At 40.5% G+C, this 25,259-nt stretch overlaps 1 protein-coding gene across 1 annotated transcript in view; it reads right to left on the bottom strand.

Annotated features, from left to right (window-relative positions):
- AMPH (amphiphysin) overlaps nucleotides 1-25,259 on the bottom strand; it is a 67,667-nt gene that overhangs the window by 14,069 nt on the left and 28,339 nt on the right. Inside the window, exons 7-16 of the mRNA XM_035899245.1 lie at nucleotides 24,894-24,969; nucleotides 23,915-23,997; nucleotides 21,177-21,315; nucleotides 19,535-19,663; nucleotides 14,545-14,652; nucleotides 11,350-11,373; nucleotides 9,683-9,706; nucleotides 7,018-7,050; nucleotides 5,593-5,643; nucleotides 3,412-3,528 (exon numbers count right to left, since the gene is read on the bottom strand). Of these exons, the coding sequence (XP_035755138.1) occupies nucleotides 3,412-3,528; nucleotides 5,593-5,643; nucleotides 7,018-7,050; nucleotides 9,683-9,706; nucleotides 11,350-11,373; nucleotides 14,545-14,652; nucleotides 19,535-19,663; nucleotides 21,177-21,315; nucleotides 23,915-23,997; nucleotides 24,894-24,969 (784 nt within the window). The remainder of the gene's footprint in view (nucleotides 1-3,411; nucleotides 3,529-5,592; nucleotides 5,644-7,017; nucleotides 7,051-9,682; nucleotides 9,707-11,349; nucleotides 11,374-14,544; nucleotides 14,653-19,534; nucleotides 19,664-21,176; nucleotides 21,316-23,914; nucleotides 23,998-24,893; nucleotides 24,970-25,259) is intronic.

Genomic DNA, 25,259 nt, shown 5'->3' with positions numbered 1-25,259 from the left:
TGAGACCTGAAGGACCACACCAAAAATACGTAATGAGATACCAGGCAGCAATTCTGATGAGCTCTTGTAATGAAGTCTTGGCAATCTTCTCCAGGCAGACTACGAAACAGCAAGCAAACTGAATCCAAAACTCCCGAAGTGGCAAGCAGTACCCTATCCCTAATTTAAATGAAAACCCCACCAGAAAATTTACTGCAAAGTTCCTATAATGCAGAATGCATGCCATACATTTTCTGGATTACTGGGATGTGACAGGAAACTTACCACAGAAAAATTAAACTGATTAGTGGCTGTCACTCCAAACTGGAAGTTACTGAACTTGATAAAGGATTCCCAATAAGCAAGTATCTATCAATATTTTACAACTCCACTTTTGAAGTAAACTGTCACTCACAAAGCAAATGAATGCAGAATTGCTGTCGAGAAATGACATGTTTTCATCTTTTGCAACTCAGTGTACTTTTCCTTAGCTTTGATCATACTTGTCATTAATCCTAATCTTCAAAACTCCTCTTTGCAAGTCCTGGAAAGCCCTGCCTGAAATAAAAAACCCTCAGAGCCAATGCAGAATGACTCCAATTCAGACATTTTTAAAATCAACACTTCTAGCTTATTTTCCCAAATTAGCAATTACAACTTCATATTCAAAAAGCAACAAAAATCCCAGCACAAACCTAATAAAAACTGTTTAACTTCTATTCAGTGCCTACGGTCTCCCTCCTGGGTTGCTCTTAAATTGCCTGGCTCTTGCTCTGCATTTCTCTTTGCCTCTCTCCCAAAAGCTCTGCAGTCCCGTGCTTCGGCTAGAGCAGCTGCCAACAAACCGTGGACCCAGAACTCCTCATGGACAGTCAGGCAGCAAAACAGATAATCTGAAAAGATCGTGTTGGCCGACGAGCAGATGCGTGGTGCTGCAGCCACAACCTGTCATTTCATCAGCTCTTAAGACGTGCAACAAGCTTCAGACCATCGCTTTGTCTTAGTGCAAGGTAAAAAGGAGCTGGCTTCCTTTTAGAAAAATGGTGAGCTTCTTTTACAATTTCTTTCTTCATTAAATCCTTACACATAATCAAAATGAAACAATCTTTTCAGCTTCATTAATATCTGTTCTTTCACATCATTCCCTGCCATTCCGTCACCTGAAGAGGAGAGCTCCAGACCAATGACTGATTTCCCATTCCCCCCTCTCTCCACCTTTCCTCCCTCCTTCTTTACTCCAAACTCAGATTTACTCTGACTAGATGAGAGTTTGACAAAATGACGTGCCTCAGACAGGCATTTTCATTGTCTGCCTTACTACAGAGTTGACAAGTTATTACTGTGATTTATATCAATGAAAAGAAAAACACACAGGAGGGGAGAAGCCTGATCTTCACAGACCAGGGGGCTTTCTTAGTTCAGTTATGTTGTTGTAAGGGGATGATCCTGAAGTCACTTGCTCCAGTGTGTATCATGGAACTGAAGAAAAAGTGAATTTTTTAAAAAATGAAATAACTACTCAAAATTCATGCCAGTGTAATCAGAATTAAACCCTAAACGTAGTTCTGGGGAACACACCGAGACTGCTTCCCTCCATAGCTGTGATGCTGCTCAGAGTCCATGGAGAACGGGAAGGGTTAGACTGAAACAGGAATTATCTTCCCTTTCCCCCAAAGCCCTCCAGAACAGCCCATCTGGCTCTGCCCTCCCTTCCTTCCACAACAAACTGTTTTTCCTCTCTTAGGAAGATGGAAGTAAGGGAGGAATGATAACTAGCCAGGTGCTACAGCTAAAGCTCAACTTTCCTCTTTGTAGCATTCATGCTGGATATCATTTTTTAATCCCATGGTACAGACAGCTGGAACCACCCAGGCAAACTCACCTTTAAGATGGTCTTGAATTAAACTGTTTGTACTCCGGAGCCTTGCATACCAACACTAGTTCTTCCTTCTTTCTGCTGAAGGCAGTTTGCTTAGTATCATTACCCGTGAATTTTGCATGGGTCTAACACCCGCCAGGTAGAGCTCATGGGCCTAATGCTATCCCCTAAAGTTAATGACACTACACAACCTGGAGTCATCGATAAATGTCACCATCAGGATCATAGAGTCTGAGCCATTGCCAGTAATAAAGATGTTAAATGAGACCAGCTCCAGAGACAGATCCATGAGAAGCTACAGTAGCTGCATATCTGAGAAGTCTTCTGTCCATGTTCTGCATTGCCACATCTATAGGTGCCAGCTACTTCCATGTTCTTCAGCTAATTTGCATCTATGTCAGCCTACTTAATATCGCTTCCCATGTGGCAGTATATCAAATGCGTACTGAAAAACATCTAATTTTATGATGAATTGGGTATCATCATCCCTACTTAACAGATGAAGATACACAGGGACTCACTCAAGGCCAAGAGTGGTTCAGCAAGCTGAACCTTGTTCTTCTGGGAACACTTACAGCACCAAACTATGCTCGATGGTCAAAAAGCACAGCTACATAGCTCCCATTGGCTTCTGTGGCAAAGGAACTGACCCACAAAGCAACTCCTTCTTCTGTTCAGTTTTAAAGTAGTAATCTGTATGTTCTAACAGTGACAAACACTCATTAGAGACTTCGATATGTGTTATTGTCTCAAGGAAAGTATGAAAACTGTCAGTCTACAAAACCAGATGCATTTTTCCTCCAGGTTTTCTTAGCCTGCAGGTATCACCCACCTCCAAGACTGACAGCAGTACGTAGAAGAACCTCTGTTGGATAAAAAGGATATTCACTAGGATACCTGTTATAAAAAGGGATGCTAGTCAGCAGAAAAACCCCATGCCTAGCATCTCAGACCACTTCTTAATTTGTAGTGATACCGAGTGCCCTGCTTTGCTCTTCTTGCGGAGCTGTCATTCCTTCTCCTTCCACTGCTTCTTGAATGCTGACATGTAAAAATCTCCAAACTGGCACTTGGAGTTCCCTCTTCAGCTCACGGCTGGTTTCTAAAATCATGAGCCTTGTAGACATTTATATCACAATCACTTTTTTTCTGGTATTTTCATGGTCTAGCAAGGACCATACAAGATGTACATTGGCTTAGTGCTTACAGCTCAGCTTGAAATGAAATGGAAAACTGCTAATGAGGTCATTTAAAAATGGCATCAATTCCTTCCCCTTCTGAAGTTCATCTGGAATCAAACAATCTGCGAAACCACAATCACTCAGGTGAACTTCAGTCTAAAATGACAAACGTAAGAGGAATGACATTTTAGGGCTGAAAGGAGGACGTGTGCTGGAGAGGCATGCTGTGACACAGCCAGGTGCTGGGGCAACCAGCCATGGATGGACGGTGAAGAATGGGAAGGATGGCTAAAATGCAGCAGGCACATTGACCATGATGAAAGGTGGCTCGGATGCGGCCCGGGAGGTGACAGTGGGGGACAGGTCACTCACCGCAGCCTGCTCTGCTGGTTCGGCAGGCTCAGCAGGGATGGCCTCCTTTTCTGCAACAGCAGCAGCAGGGGTTTCCTCGACCTTGGGTTCCCCAGGTGGAGCTTCTTCAGCCTCAGTCTTTTGTTTTATTGATTTTTAAGTAGACAGTGGAAAAATTGTTGAGGAGCACATGATAATGGGGAGGGAGGAGGGGAATGGGAACTGTGCCTGGCACAGTACTGCTTCAGGCTCAATCTTGCTGGGCTTTGCCAGGGAAAGGACATCAGTGCTTGGCCTTACAGCATCTAAAGGGCATTTTCATCCCCAATGTTCTATATGTAAACCGAGCCAGTCCTACATCCCTCCCTTGCAAGGAAAGAAAGCATCAGCTTCCTGAGTTACCGAAAGGGGCAATGGAAGTTGGGGGAAGGCACTCAGGTTCCTCAGAAATGCTCCAGAAAGTCATGGCAAGGCCAGGAGTTGAAACTGGCACTCTCGTGTCCCAACCCTGGGCTTCAAATATGAGTTTTTCAAAATACAGTATAGTCCCTTCTCCAAAATACAATGTAGTCCCTTCTCGAGTGAAGGTAAGAAGCAATTAGCAGAGACTCAACAAGTTTTATATGCACAAGGGCAACCACTGACTGCTTGAATTCTGGCAGTATGAAAAACACCCCTGGTTTCTTATTAAAACGCATTCCCTCTTGAGCTCTCAGTCACTGACAAGGCATCCATTTGTCAACCCACTATTGGGATTTCCACCCTTTTCAATTCTGGCCTAAGCTTGTTTTTTAGCAAGAGGATCTAGCAAATGTCGCCAGCCCTGCAACACGTTTAGTCCCATGGCAAAATAGCTCCCAGCAAAAGTGCGATCTCCAACGAAGATATCACTTTGCAAATACACCCGCATACAAGGGGAGAGCTTCAAGCTGTACTCAGCATATTCCATTTATAAAGATGGCTGACTCAACCAGATAAAATAACCCCAGTAGATTAATTTGCCATGAACAAATTACATGAACAGCATAATATGAAACTGAAAAGCTATTTAGCTGCTTTGCAGATGATAACAGGCAGCTGGCTAGAAGGTCTCCTGTGATGAAGAGACAGCTTCCATGAAATTCTTAAAGATACTAAAATCTTCTCCTGATGATATTTTTCAGGAAAAAACCCATAGCCTCTCACTTCTTTTCTCACATATTCCTTAAGCAGACTGATTTTTAATGAGGTACACAGAAGTCTGCCTAAGCAAGACCTTCAGGATCTGGCACAGCACAAACAAACATTCATTATATTATACCATGCTGTGCAGAAATCTCTCTGTGTAGTGTATTAATGCCACCTCTAGGGAATTTTCCAAAGAAGAAATAGGACTGAAATGAGAAACACAAAGTAGATTTATCCCAGGTAAGATGACTAATGAGTTTCCTGAGGTTTAACGCTGGAAGAAACTTTCTTAGGCTTAAAATCACAGGTAACATGTTATAACACAGACTGCACTGATGTGCTTCAAGTCACTTGTGGACAAGCAGTCTTCAGACTAGTTACCACGTTTCAGCTACAAGTGAGAATACTCTCACCGTATTCAGTAACCGTTATGAACACAAGCACCACCAGAGACATTATACAAAAGCCACATTAAATGATATTGAGTATCAATCTGCTGCTGTTAAGTAGCTACAGCACTCACCCAGCAATGCTGCTATTCCACATCCTTACTCCAGGCTAACCAAAGGCTGCAAGAGAAACTAAGAAGCCACCCAAGATGGTCACTTCCAAAAAGATTCTCCACCCTTATTATTAGTATGTGGAGAGTGGGTAAAACTGCAGCAATATTAGAGATAGTTAAACAGCCATCATATATTATCACCTGCTTTCTGTACATAGTACCAATTCTTGTAATTTCCTAAATGCAATAAATGAACAAACTGTGACTACACCTTTGAAAAGTAAACATATCCTAGAATAACCTGGTTTTCCTTTTTTTTCTGGGCTATCCTTGTGAAAGACTGTGTCAGTGAGTAAAGATTTACAACTACAGCGGTATCACCCACTAACTCTTGCAGGTTAAGGTTCTGTGATTTAGAGGATGGAAAACACAAAAAAGGAGAAAATATCTTTGCACAAAGGAAAAATGGTGCCATTTTTTTACAAGGCATTTAAAAAGGCAGCAAAAGAAAAGAGGCAACAGCCACCACTTACCAAAGGCTCTGTCACATTCTCATTTGACTGCACTGTAAATGCAGAGGTATCCTAGATATAGAAATGAAAAACAATGACGCAAAAATATTTGAGACGGGATATTTGCAGGCGCCTATCAAAGACCTGATTTTTTTAATGGTTTATTCAGGTAAAGTCATAAATAAATTCACATAGAATAAGCTGACAAATAGATAATCTAAATAGGTATTAATAATAATTATTAGTTAAGCACTATTAATATTAAAGACATTCCTTTTTCAATTATATATTCTATGCTTCTAAACCGTGCAATGTTATTAAAGGCAGTGAAAAACCCGTCATTAAATACATGTGAATTGCAAGGACTTTGCTTCAGGCACCATGTACTTCTAAGCTGTGAAACTCAGAATCTTTATTGCAGACTACCCGTGCCCGTGCCTGGGGAGTGCACCAGCTCTAAGCTACTTTCACATCCTCTTGATTCTGGGCTTTTATTTGAATAGTAACTATAGCAATTACAGATACAAAATTTTACCTGCATTAAGAAGGTACAAAAATTGAGATGTTTTCCAACATCTTACTCATTCAGAACCAATTAATCTCCAAAATACTGATGGGCTAAATTCTCTTCCTACTGCAGTGGGGGCATCAAATTTTGATTTCCTCAGGGCAAACATTATTATTAGGGTCGGTAGCCTTGTGCTTTGCCCCTTCCTTCTGGATCCTTTATTAATTTAAACATCCTGGAAGACTCATTTCCATACTTGTATAAGCTCAGCCTTTTTGGGCGCTTTTAAAAAATGATGTACAGGGTGTGCTGTGCATGAGCCAGTCTCTAAAAGGATGCTGGAAATTAATGAGGCCCCGTGTTATCCACCTGAAATTTCTTGGCACAGCCCTGGAATTTGAAAGCATAAGCATGGTATCTTCATGCGTTGCATCTCTGCGATGCCTAACAGAGAGTCTCACCGTCAGCACAGCAGCAAAGAAATAATTTAGGTTTAACCTTCAGATTAAAATACATCTTAAAAGAAAATAAAGAAGCAGAAACAATTAAAACTCATTTTATACACACACAGAGGTACTGAAAGTACATGAAACTGAGGAAACCATGCTTCTAGGATTTTGGGATTGTGAGAAAAATCCACAAAATTGCACAATAAAAACTCCAAACCAGTCCTATTAGGAGGAAAAAAATCAGTCCCACTAAATTAGTCAAATTTTTGCTATTAAATTTAGTCAGGCCAAGAGTACCAAGAGTATTAGCATCATTCTAGTAACATCTAGGAATAATTTTTGAGAACAGACAAGGTCTGGATTTGAGTCAGTATGCCACTGCTGTGCAGCTCGTCTGTAGACCAGATTTCCTGAAATTGTACAGCCAGTCCTAATCCCTTCCTAACAGCACAGAAAAAACAATAATCTCAAAACATGTTTATTTCTTACCTGTGCAAATCCATTAAATGCTGTGCTGGATGCCTAAGTAGAAGTGAAGATCAGAACAAATTACCTTTTGTTTACTAAACCAGAACATGAGTCAAAACATTTTTATTTGCAAAATAAAAATGTAGGCCAGACATTAAAAAAAAAAAATAAAAAGAAAAAAATAATAAAATGAAGGGTAAGGCAGCAAGAAATTTGACGACAGTGCTATTTGATAACAGGTGTCACAGGCTTAAAGAAAACAAAAAGAAAAAGCAGAGTAACTTAAGTATTTTTATAAAGTAACAATAATAAAAAAGACTAGGTGCAGTTAAAGTTATACATATAAAACACAAAACCTGCGAGACACAACGTGCCTTCACAGTTCAAAGCTTCATTCACCGTTTTGAAATGCATTTTTGTCAGCCTGCTTCATTACATGGCTGAAGGGCACCACACTATGAACAGTTGCATGGCAATTTTCCAAAAAAACACAATAGCACGGGCTTAGGAGGGGCAGCGGGAAACACACAAACGGATTGGTTTTAAACGACAAGGTTATGCATGGCCTAAGGAACTCTTTGTCTAGACTAGGCTACACACTGGGGTAGGTACCTCTTCTTTATCAGCCTCAATTTCCTGGTACAACAATCCATATCTCCGGTTAGCAATTTCATCTTCAGATAAATCTGAGTTGTTGGTCTCATTGTCTTTAGGACTAGTTGAACTCTCGGTGCTAGCATTTCTGGAATTTCCCATTTGAAACAGAGCCAAGGGTCTAGCTATCTCCTTGCTCGGTCCAGGATTGCTAATGCCTGCCTGCTCCTCAGGCAAGCCTTGTTTTACTGGTGCCTCCTGACTTTTATTGCTTGTGCTCGCACCTACTTCTCCCCAGCTGTTATCAGGCCCTCCCAGGTCTTGGGTAGACCATTTATCACTAACACCTAACCAAACATTTTCCATGTTAACTTCCCCTGAGTCTTGCTGCTTGGGGAAAAAGGGCCAATTATCCAGTCCATTGGCTTGACCATCTGACAGATTAGAAAACCCCCAGGAATCATTAGTAACTGTTGGGTCCCAGTTTGCCAGCCAGGGGTCTGTTTCCAAGGCTTCAGGAACACCAGTGCTACTAGGATGCTCTTCAGTGACTGCTGCTGCTGCCCTACCTGTCACTTGGTCTTCTGCATTATCTAGGCAAGGATCACCGCAGCTTGTGCTAGCAACATCAGCTGTCTCGGGCAGCAGTGCCCACTCTTTTTCTACAGCAGCTTGACCTTCAGCAGCAGCACTGCCATTTGGGAGGAGGTTGATGCTATTGTCTTCAGTTCCTTTACCAGACTCCTCTGCACTGAATAATTCAGCATCACACAGAACATCTCCAGTATTTGTAGGGTCCTTTTCAGTGTGGCCAGTTACCTCTAGGTCAACACATGCCGTCATGTTTACACACTCCATGGAAGTACTCTCTCCAGTACCACTGTCAGTTTGGTCTAAACCATCTTCAAATGTCCTTTCATGGTCCTGATCCCAGATACCAAAGACTCTTTCAGGTTCAGCACCAGTGTTTTCTTTAGTTTTACAGTTGTCCACTACTATTTTGTCCCCACCTTCCTGCCCTGTGCTCAACAACGGTATTTCTCCATCTGCCTCCTCAATAACATTTACCCCTTCAAATTCTTCTTCCCTAGCGTTTTCCTGGTTAGCACCACTAGCTCTCCCAGTGTCCCCATCATTATCTTCCAACTCATATACATTATCTACCTCTGTGCTGACTAAAATGTCAAGGTCTGATTTTGCTAAACCCTTGTCAAGTTCTGCCTCACTGTTTTCTTTGGTTTCACAACCTTGCTCTTCCAGTTCCTCTGTACCTTCTACCTCTTTGTAGTTAACAGCTCTGGTCTCTACCTTTTCACTTGGTTTGGCACCTGCACACTCTTCTTCCTCCCGCTCTGCTTCTGCCTTTTGCACATCACATGGGAGGGGTTCATCTAACAAGCTATCGGTTCCCAGGACGGGTGTCTCAAAACTGGTTATGTTCTCTAAAGGCTGATTGGTCACCACATCTTCCCATGGGACGTTTTTGGCATCCAGCTGGTCCTCCAGTGAAGTCCTCTGGCTTTTGTTTACAGAAGCTGACCCTAGTGCAGCATCACCTACAGCAGGCCAAACACTAGCAGGCAGAATACCCATGGATTTGCTTGAGGTTTGCTCTGCCCCAGGGAAAAACAAAGAACCACCTGCAGTAATTTCCTGGCTGACACTGGGTGCGCTAACATCTAGGCCCCAGTTGAGTGAACCTAGATTAGTTTGAGATCTGTTAATATCTTCTGATGACCCACTGTTTGGGGCTTCCTCCATGACCAGGTTACACAGGGAAAGACTTTTTGAAGAATCAGGCTTTAAGCAGACAGAAAAGCAAAGAAAAAACACAAGATGAAAAAGATAAAGGAAGACTTGATGAGAAAACATAAAAATTTATATTTTACTAGAGCAATTTTAATTTAAAGAATGAAAGTGACTAAATTAAGCCATTTAAGGAAAAGCTATGTGGTTTGCAACATTTGGAGGCAGTAGATTGCAATGTAAAAGAGCAGCACTGATAAGACAAAATCAGAAAACTATATATTACATGACAGTGATTAAAGCATGTCTCTAGAGTGGTTGCGGTTTTGAGGGGAGGTTTGCTTACCGGCTGGACCAACTCGCTGCTTGTCTGTATAGAAGAAAATCATCATATAAACCACAGAAAATAGGAACATGATGTACTCTCTTACAGCAGCAGTTCTTTAATTAGCAGTTCTCTAACCAGCAGCAGTTACCAAACTGGCATGGGGAAGAAGCAGCAGGTCCTCTCCTGCCACTCTGCTGAAGACTAACCACACCCCCCTGAATTTAAGCCACAGTTCCAGCCTCTGGATTACATTATAAAAGAAGTCCTACATGTACGTTGAACATTCCTCAGACCTTGCTTTCCTCTGTGGGCCACTGACATTTTTATCACAGATACTCTATTACATCTCAATTGAAAAGAGGGGTTGCCCTGTGAGACAAGGAAGGAAGCAACCCAAGTGGCAGCGGAGCTTACTTGTATCTACACCGAGGCATCGCCGCATCATTCAGGCAGTGCAGAGGGCTCTGAGTGTGCAGCTCTGATTCTCCATCACCCTGCACCACGCAGAGGCATTTACATCCATGCAGGGTAAGGCATCAAGTCACAAAGACTGCTGCCTACACTGCCGCTTTGAACAGATACAAATGCTGCAAGGAAGATCAACAACTACTCCGCACTCAACTTATTAAAATAAACTCAGTAAAAGGCTGTGTATTCCTAATTTCAAACATTTAGCTGCGAAGCTCACTACTTGCTTTTTTTTTAAACTAAAGAGAAAAATAATTATAATACAGAATACATATATAGTATTAACCAGCTATAAATAAAACTGTGTGCAAGGAAGACATTGATAAAGCTATTTAATATAAGTTTGTAACAATAAATTAGAAACATTTCTGGGTTATTTTAGCTGGTCTAGATATTGGCAGCCTTGAAATTTTGGCTAGCCTACATATGTGACTGTTTTTTCAGGCTTTATTTAACCTTTCCCCATAGAAAAAGATAAGCATTTAATACACATCATATACACCATGTGTTCACAAAACAGTGTTGCAAATCTGAATGCATGAGAAGCATCTACAGATTTCTGTGCTGGCTGAAGCTGCAAAAGGCCAAAAATGGGTATATCAGGCTCCACATCAAGTCAACCCAGCTATCTCCATGACATAAAGTCAAAAGAAAGCTCACAAAAATTAGTTGTTTTCTTCCTGCAGATCATTGTATCTGATCTGGCACCAGGAGGAAGAAGGAAGGATTCATGCAGTTTCCTGAAGTAGCAGCTTCTTTTATGAATAACTCCAGTTCACTGTATGCCCACAAAGACAAGTTAAATTCTCTCTTCACTTTTCAATATTTAGAAAATGGTTGTCCATTGTGTTAAAGTCCTGAGGAACTACACCCTCAGATAATTAAAACAGGTGACTAGCATCCATTCCTACCCCCTAATAGCTGTAATCCAGGCATGAGAATAAAAGCAACACACCCTTAGCTATAATGATTGTGAATCTCATTAGCCTAGATTTCTGACATCATTTTGATTTTGCAGGCTAAGCAACATGGATTATTTTTTGTTGGTGTGTGTTTTAAAAGATCCCCAGTGGCTTCATATATTCAAAAGTGTTTGTGACAGTCTGTAAATTCTTTATCTCGACTTTTGGTAAAAACATTATAAAACGGAGTTCAGGGTGTAACAAAATCAGAGGCACAGAAATATCCCAGTTTGCAATGACAAATGTCAGGCTTACCGTCCATAGATCCCATGGTAATGTCTGAAAAAAGGAGTAGAAAAAAGAGGCTTTAGAAAAATACTGTTCATATACTGTATGTTCAACATGCTATGTAATGGTGTGCATTAACTAAAAAGAGAGAAATTAGTTATATGCATATTTATGATACATACATATTTTATATATTAGCACACGTGTGTGTGCATTTGTGTGTGCAAATATCTGCATAATATGCTTTTTGGTCACATGGGATGGGCAGTAGGTGATGGATTGTGGCATTTTCCACTTCAATCCAGTTGTTGCTTTCCAGCAAACTCATATGGCCACGTGCTTGAGTAACAGCCAGATTCTGAGCTGGTGACTGAATGACTTTCAACAGGTATAGGAGTCTCAGCAAAGTGTAAGCTTTAAAGGGCTTACATGGGTCAGATTTTTAGCCAGATAAAAAATAGTCCAGCTATCCACTGAGAGCAATTGGGTTTTCTCATAACTCTGACACCGTGAAGTAAAATGGCATGCTTTTTGGGAAAGAAAACAATGAAGTTGACGAATGCTTCCATTAAGTAATAAATGTTAGCGACCTCTCAGCAAGAGCTGAATGGACAGATGAAAGAAAAGAAGCAGACTTCATGCCAAATATTAACAGTCCCTCCCACAGGAGAAGGAACTCTGAGCTGTCTGAGATGCTTCAAAACATATCTGCTATATTCACACCTAGGTTAAAGTCCATGAAAAAGAAGCACTGAAGACATTCATAAAGTAAAATGTAAAACTGTTCCTGAAATATTTGCAAATGTTAAATGCGACGTCTAACATTTGCCTAAGAGAAAGGATTGCTGCATTTAGCTTCTTGCCTGCTTCTTATTTCATAGGGACAGAATGGCCCTCTGAACAACTGCTTTCACAAATAAAAGACACAGTAGTAACTACTCAGATTTACAGCAAATAACATCAACAGTCCAGGTACGTGCTTCTTCAGTGGATGTAATTCACAAGTGAACCAGCTTACCCTGCTGTAACATTATTAGCTGAACATTCAAGTTTTAAGGAAAAATGATAGGTCTCTTCTTATAGCACTAACTGGTGCAGACTCTAGATGTTCTACAGACTTCCATGGAAGGAGAGATTGCTCATTTTTCATTTTCCTTTCATTGCTGATGAGGCTTTGAGTATGAGGGGGAAGGAACATACTGAGGGAAGGGTGAGAAAGACCACAGCTAGCAAATGGAGGCAAGGGCTAGGCATGTTTATAAAGGCCACTTCTGAAGCAGTCATAGAAACAGAAAATCAAGGGAGGAAGGGCAGACTGGGGTTCACATACTGTGATCTGATCACCCTGGCAGAGCAGTGAAGGGAGGTAATTAATTAAACGATCAATAGGGAAGTCATGCCTGGCCTCCTGAGGCATCAGGGCACACACTCCTGTCTTCACATCACTGCTTCAGCACAATTTGCTGAAGGGAAAATATCCATGACTGAGGCAAAAAATATATGCATGTAGAAAGACCACTTAAGGCTCTCTTCTTAATCTCCCTGCAAAGTAGCACAGGACTCTCCAAAGACTGTGACCAGTGACTTCATTCTGTCTGTGCTGCCATAGCAATGCCACATCCAGTGGGACCGAGACCCAGACTGCAGGCTTATCTTCCCTTCTTCTAAAACCACAGTGCTCTGACTCATCCACGTGCTCTTTTGGAAGTGGACCATCCTTTCTCATATATATATATGTTGGGAGGAAAGATGAAAGGAGAGGAGAGGAGAGACTGAAGGCGCTCAGTGAATGCTTCTTATGCACTTAGATGAAAAAATACACGTGCTTTTCTACACTGAATGATATTCCGTATTTCATGGTACAGTCAAATCTAAACCAGCTCTTTTCCACTAAAGTAATAAACTCTTCTACAATCTGTACAATATGATGGCAGGACAAACGTGCTCTGTCACAAAAGTTAGATGTTTAATGATCCCACTGCTCTAATCAATGTTATTATAAGGCAAGCTGAAAGTGTGGAGTTAGTGAAGTCGCAGCTAGAGTTTTCTGTCATACTGAATGTCAAGGAATTTCTTTCCCCTTCCCTGTTTAAAGGGAGCAAGAAAAATAATAAGTAAGATGCACAAAGCCTGTGCTATAATTACTTAAATTTCATCTAACGTACAGAGTGCTGACAATACACTGTTTATCTGACAGTGCATAACCCATCAGAGATGACTACAGATCTCATTATATAACCAGGACTGCACACCAAATAGGAAATTAATTCACTGAGGAAGAGAACAGCAGAGAACCAGGACTATCTCAGCCTTAAAGCTTCTTGTCTTCTCACTCCTTTCCCACTGTTGCATTCCTGAGCAGCTGACAAGTCCTCTCATGTCTCACAGTTCAAGCCAGGTTAGCGATAGCCACAGGGATAAAAGATTTTGCTAACAGTGTGTTAATATTGTTTCCTTCTCTGTGTACAAGATAGAGTTCCAGCTCTGCTGGCCAGGAGAACTCCTTACTGTACTGTCAGCCCTATGGGTAGTGAGGGCGAGTTCTGGATCTTAAAAGAGCAGGTTCCCTACGGCAAGTCAATGAAAATCAGCAATTTGATATATCAGCTTTTTTTTTTCCTTTTCTTCTTGTTTTCGTATTGCTGCAAGAAACTACCATGGCAAATATTACCGTCGAATGCAGAATCTCTTTAACACAACATCCTGCAAGGAAACATCCTACTCCATCCTCTCATTTTCCTTGAGGTAGGCCTAAAATCAATTTAAAAAGCAAAACCACTCAGATCATATCCCCTGCTTGGTACAGAAACTCCGTCACAGCAAAGCAATCTCATGCTGACTCCATGAAACCTAGGTCCCCTAAGGCATCTTTCCAGACATGAAGAGTCAAAGCCAGGTCAGAAAAATTGTCAGAAAAACAGGTGCTGGAGAATTACAATGTTGGCACTAAGAGTTATTCTAAAGATGGAAAATAACAGCATGCCAAGGCAGCAGCAACCACTGGACATCTCATTTTACCACTTGACAATTTCCTCTCCTTCTAGTACAGCATCAACTACAGGGTTACTGAAGGGGAAAGATAAGATGGCTGACAACCTGCTCAGGAAGATCAATTTTTTCAGACACTGCAGATACACTGCTCATCAGTACATGAGGCAAATCTTTGCTACCAAACAGCAGGTTGCATTTATATGCTTCACCTACCTCAAGGCAAAGAAATACCTGAGACATGGGTGAATGAGTAACTCCTGTTGATACAACTTCTGGCTTGAACGGATCGAAGTCCAGGTCTAGCAAAGATTCCTCTTTCTTAGCTTCAGGAACTTCATTCTATTAAAAGAGAAATATAACGCTTGGAAGAACTCATCTTCCAAAAGCTGCCCGGTGCAGCAAAATATTAAGAGTCCCAAGAAAAAAAAACCAAATTACATCACAGACTTTCTAGCAACAGTGCAAGGCAGAAGGGGAGGAAGCTCTGAAGTCTTTCTTTAGCTTTAGTGTAACTTTTAATTTTATTTTTACGAGCTTCACTCTTATGATGCCTTTGTTTTCTGAGTAACGCAGCTTTGCCTTTTCAGGCTAAACAAAGTGCAGCCCTTTAGAAAAAGTGCTGAGTGTTCACTGTTTGGCTGTGAAGGCCCTTTTAAAGCGCTTTGAGTCAGACAGCAAAATTAAAAACTACATAAACAGCATCCAATGTCCATACATTCTAATGTGTATCTCTCCCCAAACACAAACATTAGCAAAAAGCCAATATAGAAAGACCTAAATGCATTTGAATTAAATTTCAATTCTGAACATGAATACCAATTAACATTTCATGCTGTCCTTAGCTCTAAACTTTAGGAAATAACTTATATAACACTAACTAAATCTTGCTACACTGATCTGCTCTTACAAAACTGGATTACATGGTAGAGCCTTTTTTTGTTTGCAATTAATGATTTAGCCAAGGCCTCTGAGGTCACTATAAATAAATAGATTGGCTCAATGGGCTACAGGTTTTTCCCCCTGTAAAGTAACATGAACAAATAATTAGTGTGCTTCAACATTAGTGTGAAACTGTAGCTGAGATTTTAATCATGGTTAATGATAAATATTCTAGGCAAGAATCTTGGTTTTGGTAACAAGGCTAGTATGGCCTACTGTTAGTTGTTCAGTGTTTATGTTTAGGTTTCAGTGAGAGAAGCCTGTCTTTTGATGTACAGAGTATATAGATAGTAAAGTATTCATTAGAATGCTATTTTGAAAAGTGTTCAGGTTGGAAATGATACCATAGGAAATTATTTGTACCCATATATTCACATATAATCTTACATAAGAACTGTAACACAGGGTCAGACCACGTAGCCCAATGTCCTGTTCCTGACTGTGACTGAAGTGTGTGCCAGGGGAAGTCTACTACAGCAGTGCAGTCATAAACCCAGCAAAACTAGGAGATAATAATAATAAAAATGATGGTGATGATAATAATAATAAAACAAAAACCCCCTTTCTATTATTAAAATATCTAAGAATGTAAACTTTCCAATTTACTGTTGGTAAACAGATGTTCCAATGTAGATAATTAATGGCTTCCTTATGCCACAAGACATCTGAGTCTCTGTGTCACCTGAAAATGTGATCAAAATAGCTCCTCAGCTCCCATGCTAGAATGACAGAGTGACTTGGAACTCTGTTCAGTCTGGAATAGGAGTGCTAGGGGTGATGTGAGCGGGGTCTACACCAGCATGAGACACAGGGGTTTGGCCGCTCCATGACTCCTCCAAGGCAGGAAGGCAGGTGGCAGCGAAGCTGATGGGGGCAGATGTGGAATAAAGAAAAGGTGGTGGTGCTCCATGTGGCACAGAGCTCAGTTAGGGACCTCCTTGCCATCAGGTAGTGTGAACATGAAAAATATACACATGCTGAAAGACTGAACAAACTTGTGGCCAAGTAGTCTGTTGAGGATTACTAAATACGTAGAAATTATATTGAAGAAGCCCCTGAGCTGCAAATGGTTGGAGGCTGGGAGACTATACGAAAAGGGGTTGTAAGGATTACCAGCTTTGCTTGCCTTGTTTTATATTCTTCCCTTGGCCTCTGCTTTTGGCCACCAGTGATGACGGATAACTGGATAACTGGTCTGAAGCCAGTGCTATGGTCTCACACTTCAAGAAGTCAAAACCAAAACAGCCCTCCCCACCAGTAACCAGCACTACATTCATTCTGTCATGCCTTTCATCAGATGCATTTAGATTTCATCATATATGCCCCTGAGGCACATATACTCATATGGTCATACAGCTTGATGAAACAACACCACATTAGCTAGCTTATAATCAGAAATGGATGCAGATGGAAAAGTTAAACTATCTTCCAGTGAAGTTCGAGAATGAAGTCATTATTTATGAGGACTGAATCAAATGAATAGGAATCTCACTTGGGCCATGCATGATGACAGCTCAGGTATCTGTAGTGACAGGGTTCTGATCACTGACTGCCAAAATGACCATTACCCATTACCCTCAGACCAAAAGGAAGAGAATGCTTGTCATAACTTTAGGAACCAAAGGCCCAAATAAACTTACAGAGTAACTGAGATATCATGTTAGATGGAGATTTAGGAGAAAGAGGAACCTCAGGAAATCCCTTGATAAGGGACAAAGCTGTGACAGGAAGGCCTGCCAATCACCCTGTGTTAATTCCACCATAGCATGAAGAAATGCCACATTTGAAAAAGGTGGCTGTGGCAGAAGCAAGGCTGTACCTCTCAGACAACATGTATGTTCAAGGGATGGAGAAGGCACAAGAAACCTGCAAGGACCACCAGAGTGGCCACCCCCTCCCTGCACGCAGTCTGTACAAGCCTTAAAATATGGGTCGTTCACTTCAGAGCTGTTGGAACACACTCAGGCATGTAAAGTACCTGGAGGGGGCACACTATACATGTCCAAGCTAGTAACTGGGCACCAGGGAGCAATGTGTTGTGAAGAAAACAAGAAGTAAAGCAAGGAACACTAACTTCTAAATGATCCTTTCATCTGGTCACCCAGATATCACATCTTCTCACCGCTTTCTTTTACTTAGCAATAATTAAATCCATTCTTGACAATGAATAAACTGGAAGTGTGAGCTGCTTTGTTGAATCAGGGCCAAAATAGTCAACAGCATCAAGCAGAACTGTCTTTCAGTGCCTTGCACAACACTGCTTGGCAAAGAAAGATGAACAACAACAATTACAGGCTATTTGTGTTCCAGAGGGGAAAAGTGTTTGGCCTGTTCGTAATCCCTTCTGAAACGTGGGATTAAAGCAGCAAAGCTCTATTCATCAGCCTGTTGGTTTTGTGCCTTTGCGTGAGCACAGTGCCAGGGACACCAGTGGTGGTCCTCTGCGAAGTCCTGCACGGAGGGCTCTGCAGGCTCAATAGCTTCCTCCAAGGAAGCCCAAGAAGGGGTCTTGGGGGTATAGGAGATGCCATAAGCACCAAGAGGAATAAGTCCATGTTTCCTGTGGATTTCATGCAATATATTTTCAATAACTGGTTCTCTTACAGAAGGATACAAAACCTACACATCACACTATTTGGGTATGCATACTCGGAGATCTCAGTAAGGATGCTCTAGTGATGGGGGTGGGTTTTGCGGAGGGAGAAGTGCAGCTGATTCATGAGAAGGTGGCCAGGGAATAGTCTAGGTCATTCCCAGGTCATTGACTATGGAGGAAGAGGGACATAAATCACTCACTGAAGTCAGATCAATTTTTTCTTTAGAGGCAAAGGACAGTTCTCAGTTTTCAGTTCTCAGGACCACACCCCAACTTTATTATGCTATTCCATTTTTATACCAATCTCCAGGAGAAAGGATGTGAAGATTCTGGAAATGTGACTTACACTCATTTAAAGCCCTGTTCCAGTGTCAGCTCTTAATGGAAAAGTAAACCGGTTCCATTTCTGCTTCTGTGGCTGGCCTGACAGGTGAAGGTTAGGTGGATACAGCATTTAATGCAGGGGGCCACATATAGCACCAGTTACACCGACTCTTACCACTGATGTCAAGGCTCATGCTGCCAGACTGATAACTCCCACGAAGTCAGGGTACACTGGTGTGATGGACCTGCAATCTCCCTTCAGCAGCAGGGCCCAGCAGCAGCTGCATACTGGGAGCTGCCATTAATTCTTTAATTGCATGGGGACTTAACTATAAATAACTCTTTTCTCTTCCAAATAGATCCCTATGGACAGCAATGCCTTTTTCTCCCCTCCACAAGAAAACAAAACATCGCATTTTCAAATTCTCTAAAATAATTTTGTTTTTCATTGCTGTGCCTACATTCTCCCGTGTTGTCAAATGAATTGGTACAAAAACAATAATTCACATGAAAATAAAAATTCATGAACATTCTGCATAAGCTTCAGATCTGTGTGTTTCTCCCCAGTCAATCAGACACGGGCTTAGATTTCAGAGTTGTAATTACCATAATAGAAAGGGTCCATTATTGAAAAACCAGCCATTACCATAACTGCATAAAAGCTGAGTAACTGAATACAAATCATACAGACTTATTTTACACAAATCTGGCTTTTCTGTTTGTTGCATGAAATTTTAAAAAAAAAATCATAATTTCATAAAAATGAGATAAAAGTAATTTTGATCACTTTTCTACTCTGTAAACTAATGTTTCAATGAGTCAAAACCAAGTGAATTAATAATCTAGCTGGAGCAGCCTTTTATACCTGCAAAAAGTTGATTAAAACAGCCAAGTTCTATTTTTTGTTAAATCACTCAAAAGAAAAAAGGAATACTTTTAAAGATTTTGATGGAAGAATCAGAAATAATGAAGGATCACTGTAAAGTGCCACATGAGATACTTAGGATTAGAAAAGACGCATCTTAAATGAAGTCCCAGCTTGTAATGCAACCTGGATGCAGAGAAATCTCAAACATGGCTGCTTCGCGGTATTTTTAGCCAGGTCTCTTAGGAAATCTCTCATTTTTTTTTAACATGTTAGCAACGTTAGCCCTTTTGAGTGATTATGTGTGGCCTATTCAAAGACAAATATGTGTGCATGTATGCGTGACCCTTTCAAGATAACATAAAATGGATATTGTGCCTCTGCCTTCCACCTGCACCCTCCTCCTCCCTCCCCAGAGAGATCAGCCCCAAGGCTGCTATCTTGGAGAACTTAGGGTGATTGCAAGGTTGGACGATACACCATCCTCTGAAGTTTACCTGTGATGGGGTCGTCACATTGATTTCTGGGACAAAGTTGTCATCAAAGAAATTAATGATGTTCTCCTGTTGCAACTCCTTCGTGGGTGTGAGCTTCGGCAATGGTGGGACTGGTGGACCTTTCCTCAGCTGGGCAGACAGCAAAAATGTCACAGATCAGTTCAGGGATAAAAGAAAGAGCTTTAAGCTAGGCCTAAACAATTTGTGTTAGGTTTTTATCTCTGCTGCTTCACCTTCAATGTGGGAATAAGCCATGGGTTGAAAAGAACTGTTTGGCTCTTTGCCACCAAATGCCTTGAAATAAACATTGTGGGAAAAGCAAAACAACTCTATGCTTCAAACTCATTCCAACTCAAAGTTTAAGGTTTCATGCAAAAGCATTTCTTGGCTGATTTTTTTCTGCTGTGGTGGGCACACAGTGCAAGACACTTCCTCTCCTATGCAGCCCATAGTTGGAAAGGCAACGCTGCACAGAACCAGGCCTCTGCAGCTTTTTGGCTTCTTAGGTTCATTCCTGTTTAGCTTTGGGATTTTGTCCCTGCCCACCAGTCGCTACCTTTAAAGCCTACTTATTGCTAAGACCATATCATCTCTGGGAACTACCACCTCAAAGGTGCTTAGGTTACTAATCCCCCCTGCTCTCCAGAGATTCACATAAATATGAAAAACTAATTGCTTGGAATAATAGCAAATACTACTGGATAATTTTATAATCTGTCAAAATACCAAGGAAAAAAATCCACAAAAAGTTCTCAGGTGGCATAGCGACATAACACCATTGGCACCAGTAAGACTAGACTGAGTCCTACCGGATGAATATTCAGGCAGTGAGGTGTCACATTTTGGGAGACCAGAGAAAACAAGTGTGCTCACATGTATCTAAATGCAAAATTAAATTTCCTCTGATATTCTCCCACCATAGAAATAGCAACCAGCATGGAAGCTATCCCAATTGTGAAAACATCTGTAAACATCAACACGAGTCTTTGATATGTTCACAAAGTATCACATACAACTCTCATGCTATGGAAGAAACAGATGCATGAAACTGATCCTTATTTCACCTATGCAGGTGAGAATAGAAATGACTCCCATGAATTCAACAGTGTCAAACTTCTAAATCCAGTGTTAATAACAACCAATAAGCCTTTAATCATCAGTGATTATCACAGCGGTATTTAAGCTACCTCTATTATTTACTGTTTTAGAAGTTGGCCAGACCACTGGCTAATTTTTTTCCAGGGTAACCATAAATTTGAAGGTGAGTGAAGAGCAGAAATACATAATGTACTGAAATTCATGAGGAGGTTTTCTAAATAGGTTTTTCAAACAATCTCTGCTGGGATATGGGTCCTTAGAGACTATGCAACTTTTTAAGAAATGTTTTCCTTTGTCATCACAAGTCCCCTCAGTTCACTGGGCACCTTAAATTTTCTTCATTCCCCACTATGTAAAAACCACTTTCCACCCATGCTCATGAGACAGGGATGAACAACCAATGAATAGAACAGAGTGAAACAGGGCCAGTGGCCTCCCTGTCATTTCTCAAGTCCCAGCCTAAATGAAAAACCCACCATATACATCACCTCAGCTATCGTTTACTGCACAACAGGCCAGTTTCTCCTGTTAGGTTTCTGCTTACCTGTGTGGGTGACTTAGGCCGGGCTGGTGCCGGAGATGCTGGTGCCAGCATATGATTGGGACTAGCAGTAGGGCTAGGCAAGGGAGAGACCTCCTCTGGTGGTGATGGTGTTTTTGCAATGCGGAGTGGACCTGAATCACTAGACGGGAACAAAGCAACAGTGAGGACATACATATCATGCTGACTTATTACCTTGACAGTTTGATGCAATAGTTGAGCTGCAGCCCTGATGCAATGCCAGTGACCACAAAATGCAGTACACACTGGAGACGAACAGAGCCATTATATAATGACTAAAACTAAAACTGCAATTAAATTCAATTAAAATTCAGTGATATACAGCATCAAAGGAAGTTTTAATTTTGAGTGACCTTGATTTCTGGAACATCTGTTTACCTGATCATTATAACTTGAGGGAAACAGAGTACTTGCATTTTTTCAGATTCTGTATTTGAAATAACGTTTCATGTATAAGTTTGCAACTATCATAATTGTGAAATGGAATTACTGTCTTCATTTCACACAGTTCTCAGAATAAAAGGCTCTAAAGATAAAAATCCCAGGGGAAGGCATAACAATGAATAATGCAAATAATTTTAAAAGCTCAGCAACTTCAGAAAGTTTCCAATAAAATCAAACATAACCAAGATTATTATAAGGATATCACTATTTAGAGGGACAACTCACCACAACTATAAACAAGCACTAGTCAAGTGACTTCAACAGAGCTCTGCTGATACTAAGAAAAGATCTGATGAAGTCCTTAGAAAGGATCTGCCCTTCCCACGAAAGGACCTGGTGCAAACACCGAGACATATTCAGCTACCTAGAAATGCTGAAAGCTTACGACTTGGGGAGGCTATAAACTACAGCACTCAACGACCACAGTACTCAGTAAAAGAAGAGCGACTCCTACACATCTTCAGGGAGAACAGAAGCGCTACCTGATTGAGGAGACCACACCATAAACATGTTCCTAACGCTAACACGAGAAAAATTCTTTCTTTGGAAAGGACAGACTTAGCTCACACTCACCACCTCTTTCTGTGGAAATATTAAAAAAGAAAAAATAAGCAGTTATTAAGAAATTTCTTTGCCAGGTACAATATTTGCCTTCAGGATAGAGTACTCAGTAGCATACAGGTTTTTAAGATGTTTCTTTTTATACAGTTCATTAAAGGAAAGTACTGTACTTATCTAGTATCTACTTCTCTTGCATCTAAAAAGGAAAGCTATTCTACTTTACAAAGACCCACTCCTGAGTAGTCTTTTAGAACATCATAACTAATAATGGAAGTAAAAATCTATCCAGGTTTTCACACAATGCTCTGTGAACAGTATGGCAAAAGAGAGTAACATGGTAACTAGAAAAATAATGTATTTTTAAAATGCATTTTTAAAATAAGTTAAGATCACACTGCATTAACCTATGTCTACTCATTTGCAGCAATAATTATTTTTTTTCTCTCATTGATGGAACAAGTAATTCAGTGGGAATGAGCATGTGTGTGCTGGATATGGTCTAGGAGACACAGGTAAATGCAATATCTGTTCATTACAAAAACTGAAGTTTTCCAACACTACATTATTTTTCATCCCATAAAAGTATTTTACAAATCCTTTATGGAAACATAGTCCGGCTCATGAGTTCATCCTAAAGGGGCTGGAAGTGGTGATGCATGAGCTAACAATTCCAGAGGCAGTGTGTAAGTATATATGAGCGTGGATTAACCCTGAACTAATCCAAACCAAAAATTTTTGACACGTGCTTAATAAAATAGTTCTGTGTTTTGCATTAGATCAGAAGGTTTGGTATTTCATTCTTTGTTCTTCCAGAGTGAGATCAAAACAAATGTAGAAATATCAGCCATATGTTTTAGGCAGATGTTATGTTGCTTGGTCAATCTTAATTGTTGCTAATCTGAGTCTATCTTGAGGGCAAATTAGCAGTAGCTATAACATTGTTCTGATTGCTTCTGATGAGCTAGGATTGGCTGAATATTCAGGATTTATGTATTGACTCTAAATATCATTGTGTTTTGATAAATCTCACTGTTTTATAATTTCAAGCTCTTCTGCCTATCACTATTACAGTACTGAGAGATCAAATTATGGCAGAAAGGCTACATTTATTGCAAACAAAACATCAGAAATACTGTGCTAGCATCCACTGACTTTAAGAAAGCACCATCTGATTTTAAACATTTTTTGCTTTTGTTTTTATTTTAAGACCAGGTTTCTCTTGAGAGTCATTAAAAATATGGTATTTTGTGATATTATTTTTACTTCAGCTTTTCAGCTTTTATCATGCACTCTCAGGTCACATTTCTTGACTTTTCCCATGAGCAGAAGAGATAAAAGCTGACTTACAAAGGTTGGGATTCCCACCTAGTCAAGGAGCTGAAAACACATCTAAATATTTCAAGGCTTCAAAAAAAATTATGCGAGTTATCAACATTGCTGTAAACTAAGCATTTAAGAATAAATGAGTTATATACTTAGCTGGTGCAGACCCGTGTAACAGTCTACAATGAACTAACTAGGCTAAATTGCAACAGCTGAGAATCTGGCCTTGGGAAGAACTTCATCCAAGGTACCTTTGTGTACCATCCTGAACGAACAGGCCCAGTGACTGCATTGTGCAGCAATCGCTACACGTGGTGTAGGTGATTACTACGTATGTTGAAACCCACAAAGCCTACTGCAATGCAATTCATTAAAAAAAGCAGGAAATTCACCTTGGTGCTCCTTGAATGGTGAAGGCCTTGTCTGCATGCTGATCTCCCAGCTTCGTCATCACTTCATATAGTTTGTGACATAGCTGAGAAAACAAAACACTTGTCTGAGTTTGCATGAAGCACTATAGTTGTGATTAAAAACACAGGTCTGACAAATCTGATCTGATAAATGATAACCTGATAATATATAACTCATAATTTTAAAATGGCATATAGATCCTTCCAAAAATACTCAGTACCTAAGTGGAAACCTATCAAAATCCATAGAACCAAAAACATGTTCTTCAAAAACTTAAGCTGGTTTTCAGAGAACGAGTTTATAAGTGTGACTGACTGCTGCCTGATCTCTGATGAAGGCAGTGGCCTAAAGTTTAAAGCAACACAGGTAGCCAAGAAGAGTCATGTTTTCCCCTCAAGAACCTAATCCCAGTTTATGTGGGACTTCAGTCAAGCGAGTTTTCCAAACAATTTTGGTTCCTATTAGGAGGTTACTATAGATAATACACCACCACTTAGCAAGGTACATTCAAAAGATCCTCACTAAATCTGCTTGATTTGCCTAACAGTCACAGATACAATGTTGTATTGCTGACAATATATATAGCAGTCTTGAAGGGAATGCTTGACGTGTTTTTCATGTAGTGATTAAAGCAATGAGATGCTTCGCAATTGGACACGGAAAAAATACTGAAGGCAACAGCATGCTAAAAAGAATGGAGAAGTTATCAAAATAGAAAGTGAATTTAGTGCTACAACTGATAATGCACTGTAATCCAAAATTGTATGGGCTGCCCTTTCCTTAAGGAGAGTACAAAAATGGCAAGTAGAAACCAATACAAAGGTTATACTACAAATCTGGATCTAGGGCAAATTCTCATGTGTGCCTCTGCCAGATTTTCACTGCTGCATTACAAGACATTTGCTTGCTGTTATGCATATCACATAATCCATTATACATGAGACACTCATTTTTACTCACTAAAGCTATCTCCTTGTGAAACTTGGCTTCGAGGCTGGATACATTTTTGAAGGTGTTCACATAGAAGCCAACTCGTCTACGGAGGATGGCACAAAGAAAGGAAAAAGAGAACAAAAGACAGGGGTGGGAGGGCCACAAAGGCAAATTAATTAATTCTTTTTCCAGACTACAAGCAACATTTTTGACTACCGTTCTCAGCAAAGCAAATAATTTGGTCGAATGTCAAAACTTCAGACTAATTCTTTCATGATTATTTCTGTTTGTTTTAAGAACCATCATATTTCACACCACACAGAGCCAACCAAGTTGAGACTACTCCACCGTGGGGGGCTTCAACTTGCTTTAGAGAAGGGAAGACTGGAAAAG

This window comes from Egretta garzetta, unplaced genomic scaffold (genome assembly GCF_000687185.1).
Source record: "Egretta garzetta isolate BGI_Z169 unplaced genomic scaffold, ASM68718v1 scaffold1038, whole genome shotgun sequence".
Taxonomy (NCBI): domain Eukaryota; kingdom Metazoa; phylum Chordata; class Aves; order Pelecaniformes; family Ardeidae; genus Egretta; species Egretta garzetta.
Note: the sequence above shows the minus strand (reverse complement) of the source record. Positions and strands in the feature narration are given on the sequence as shown.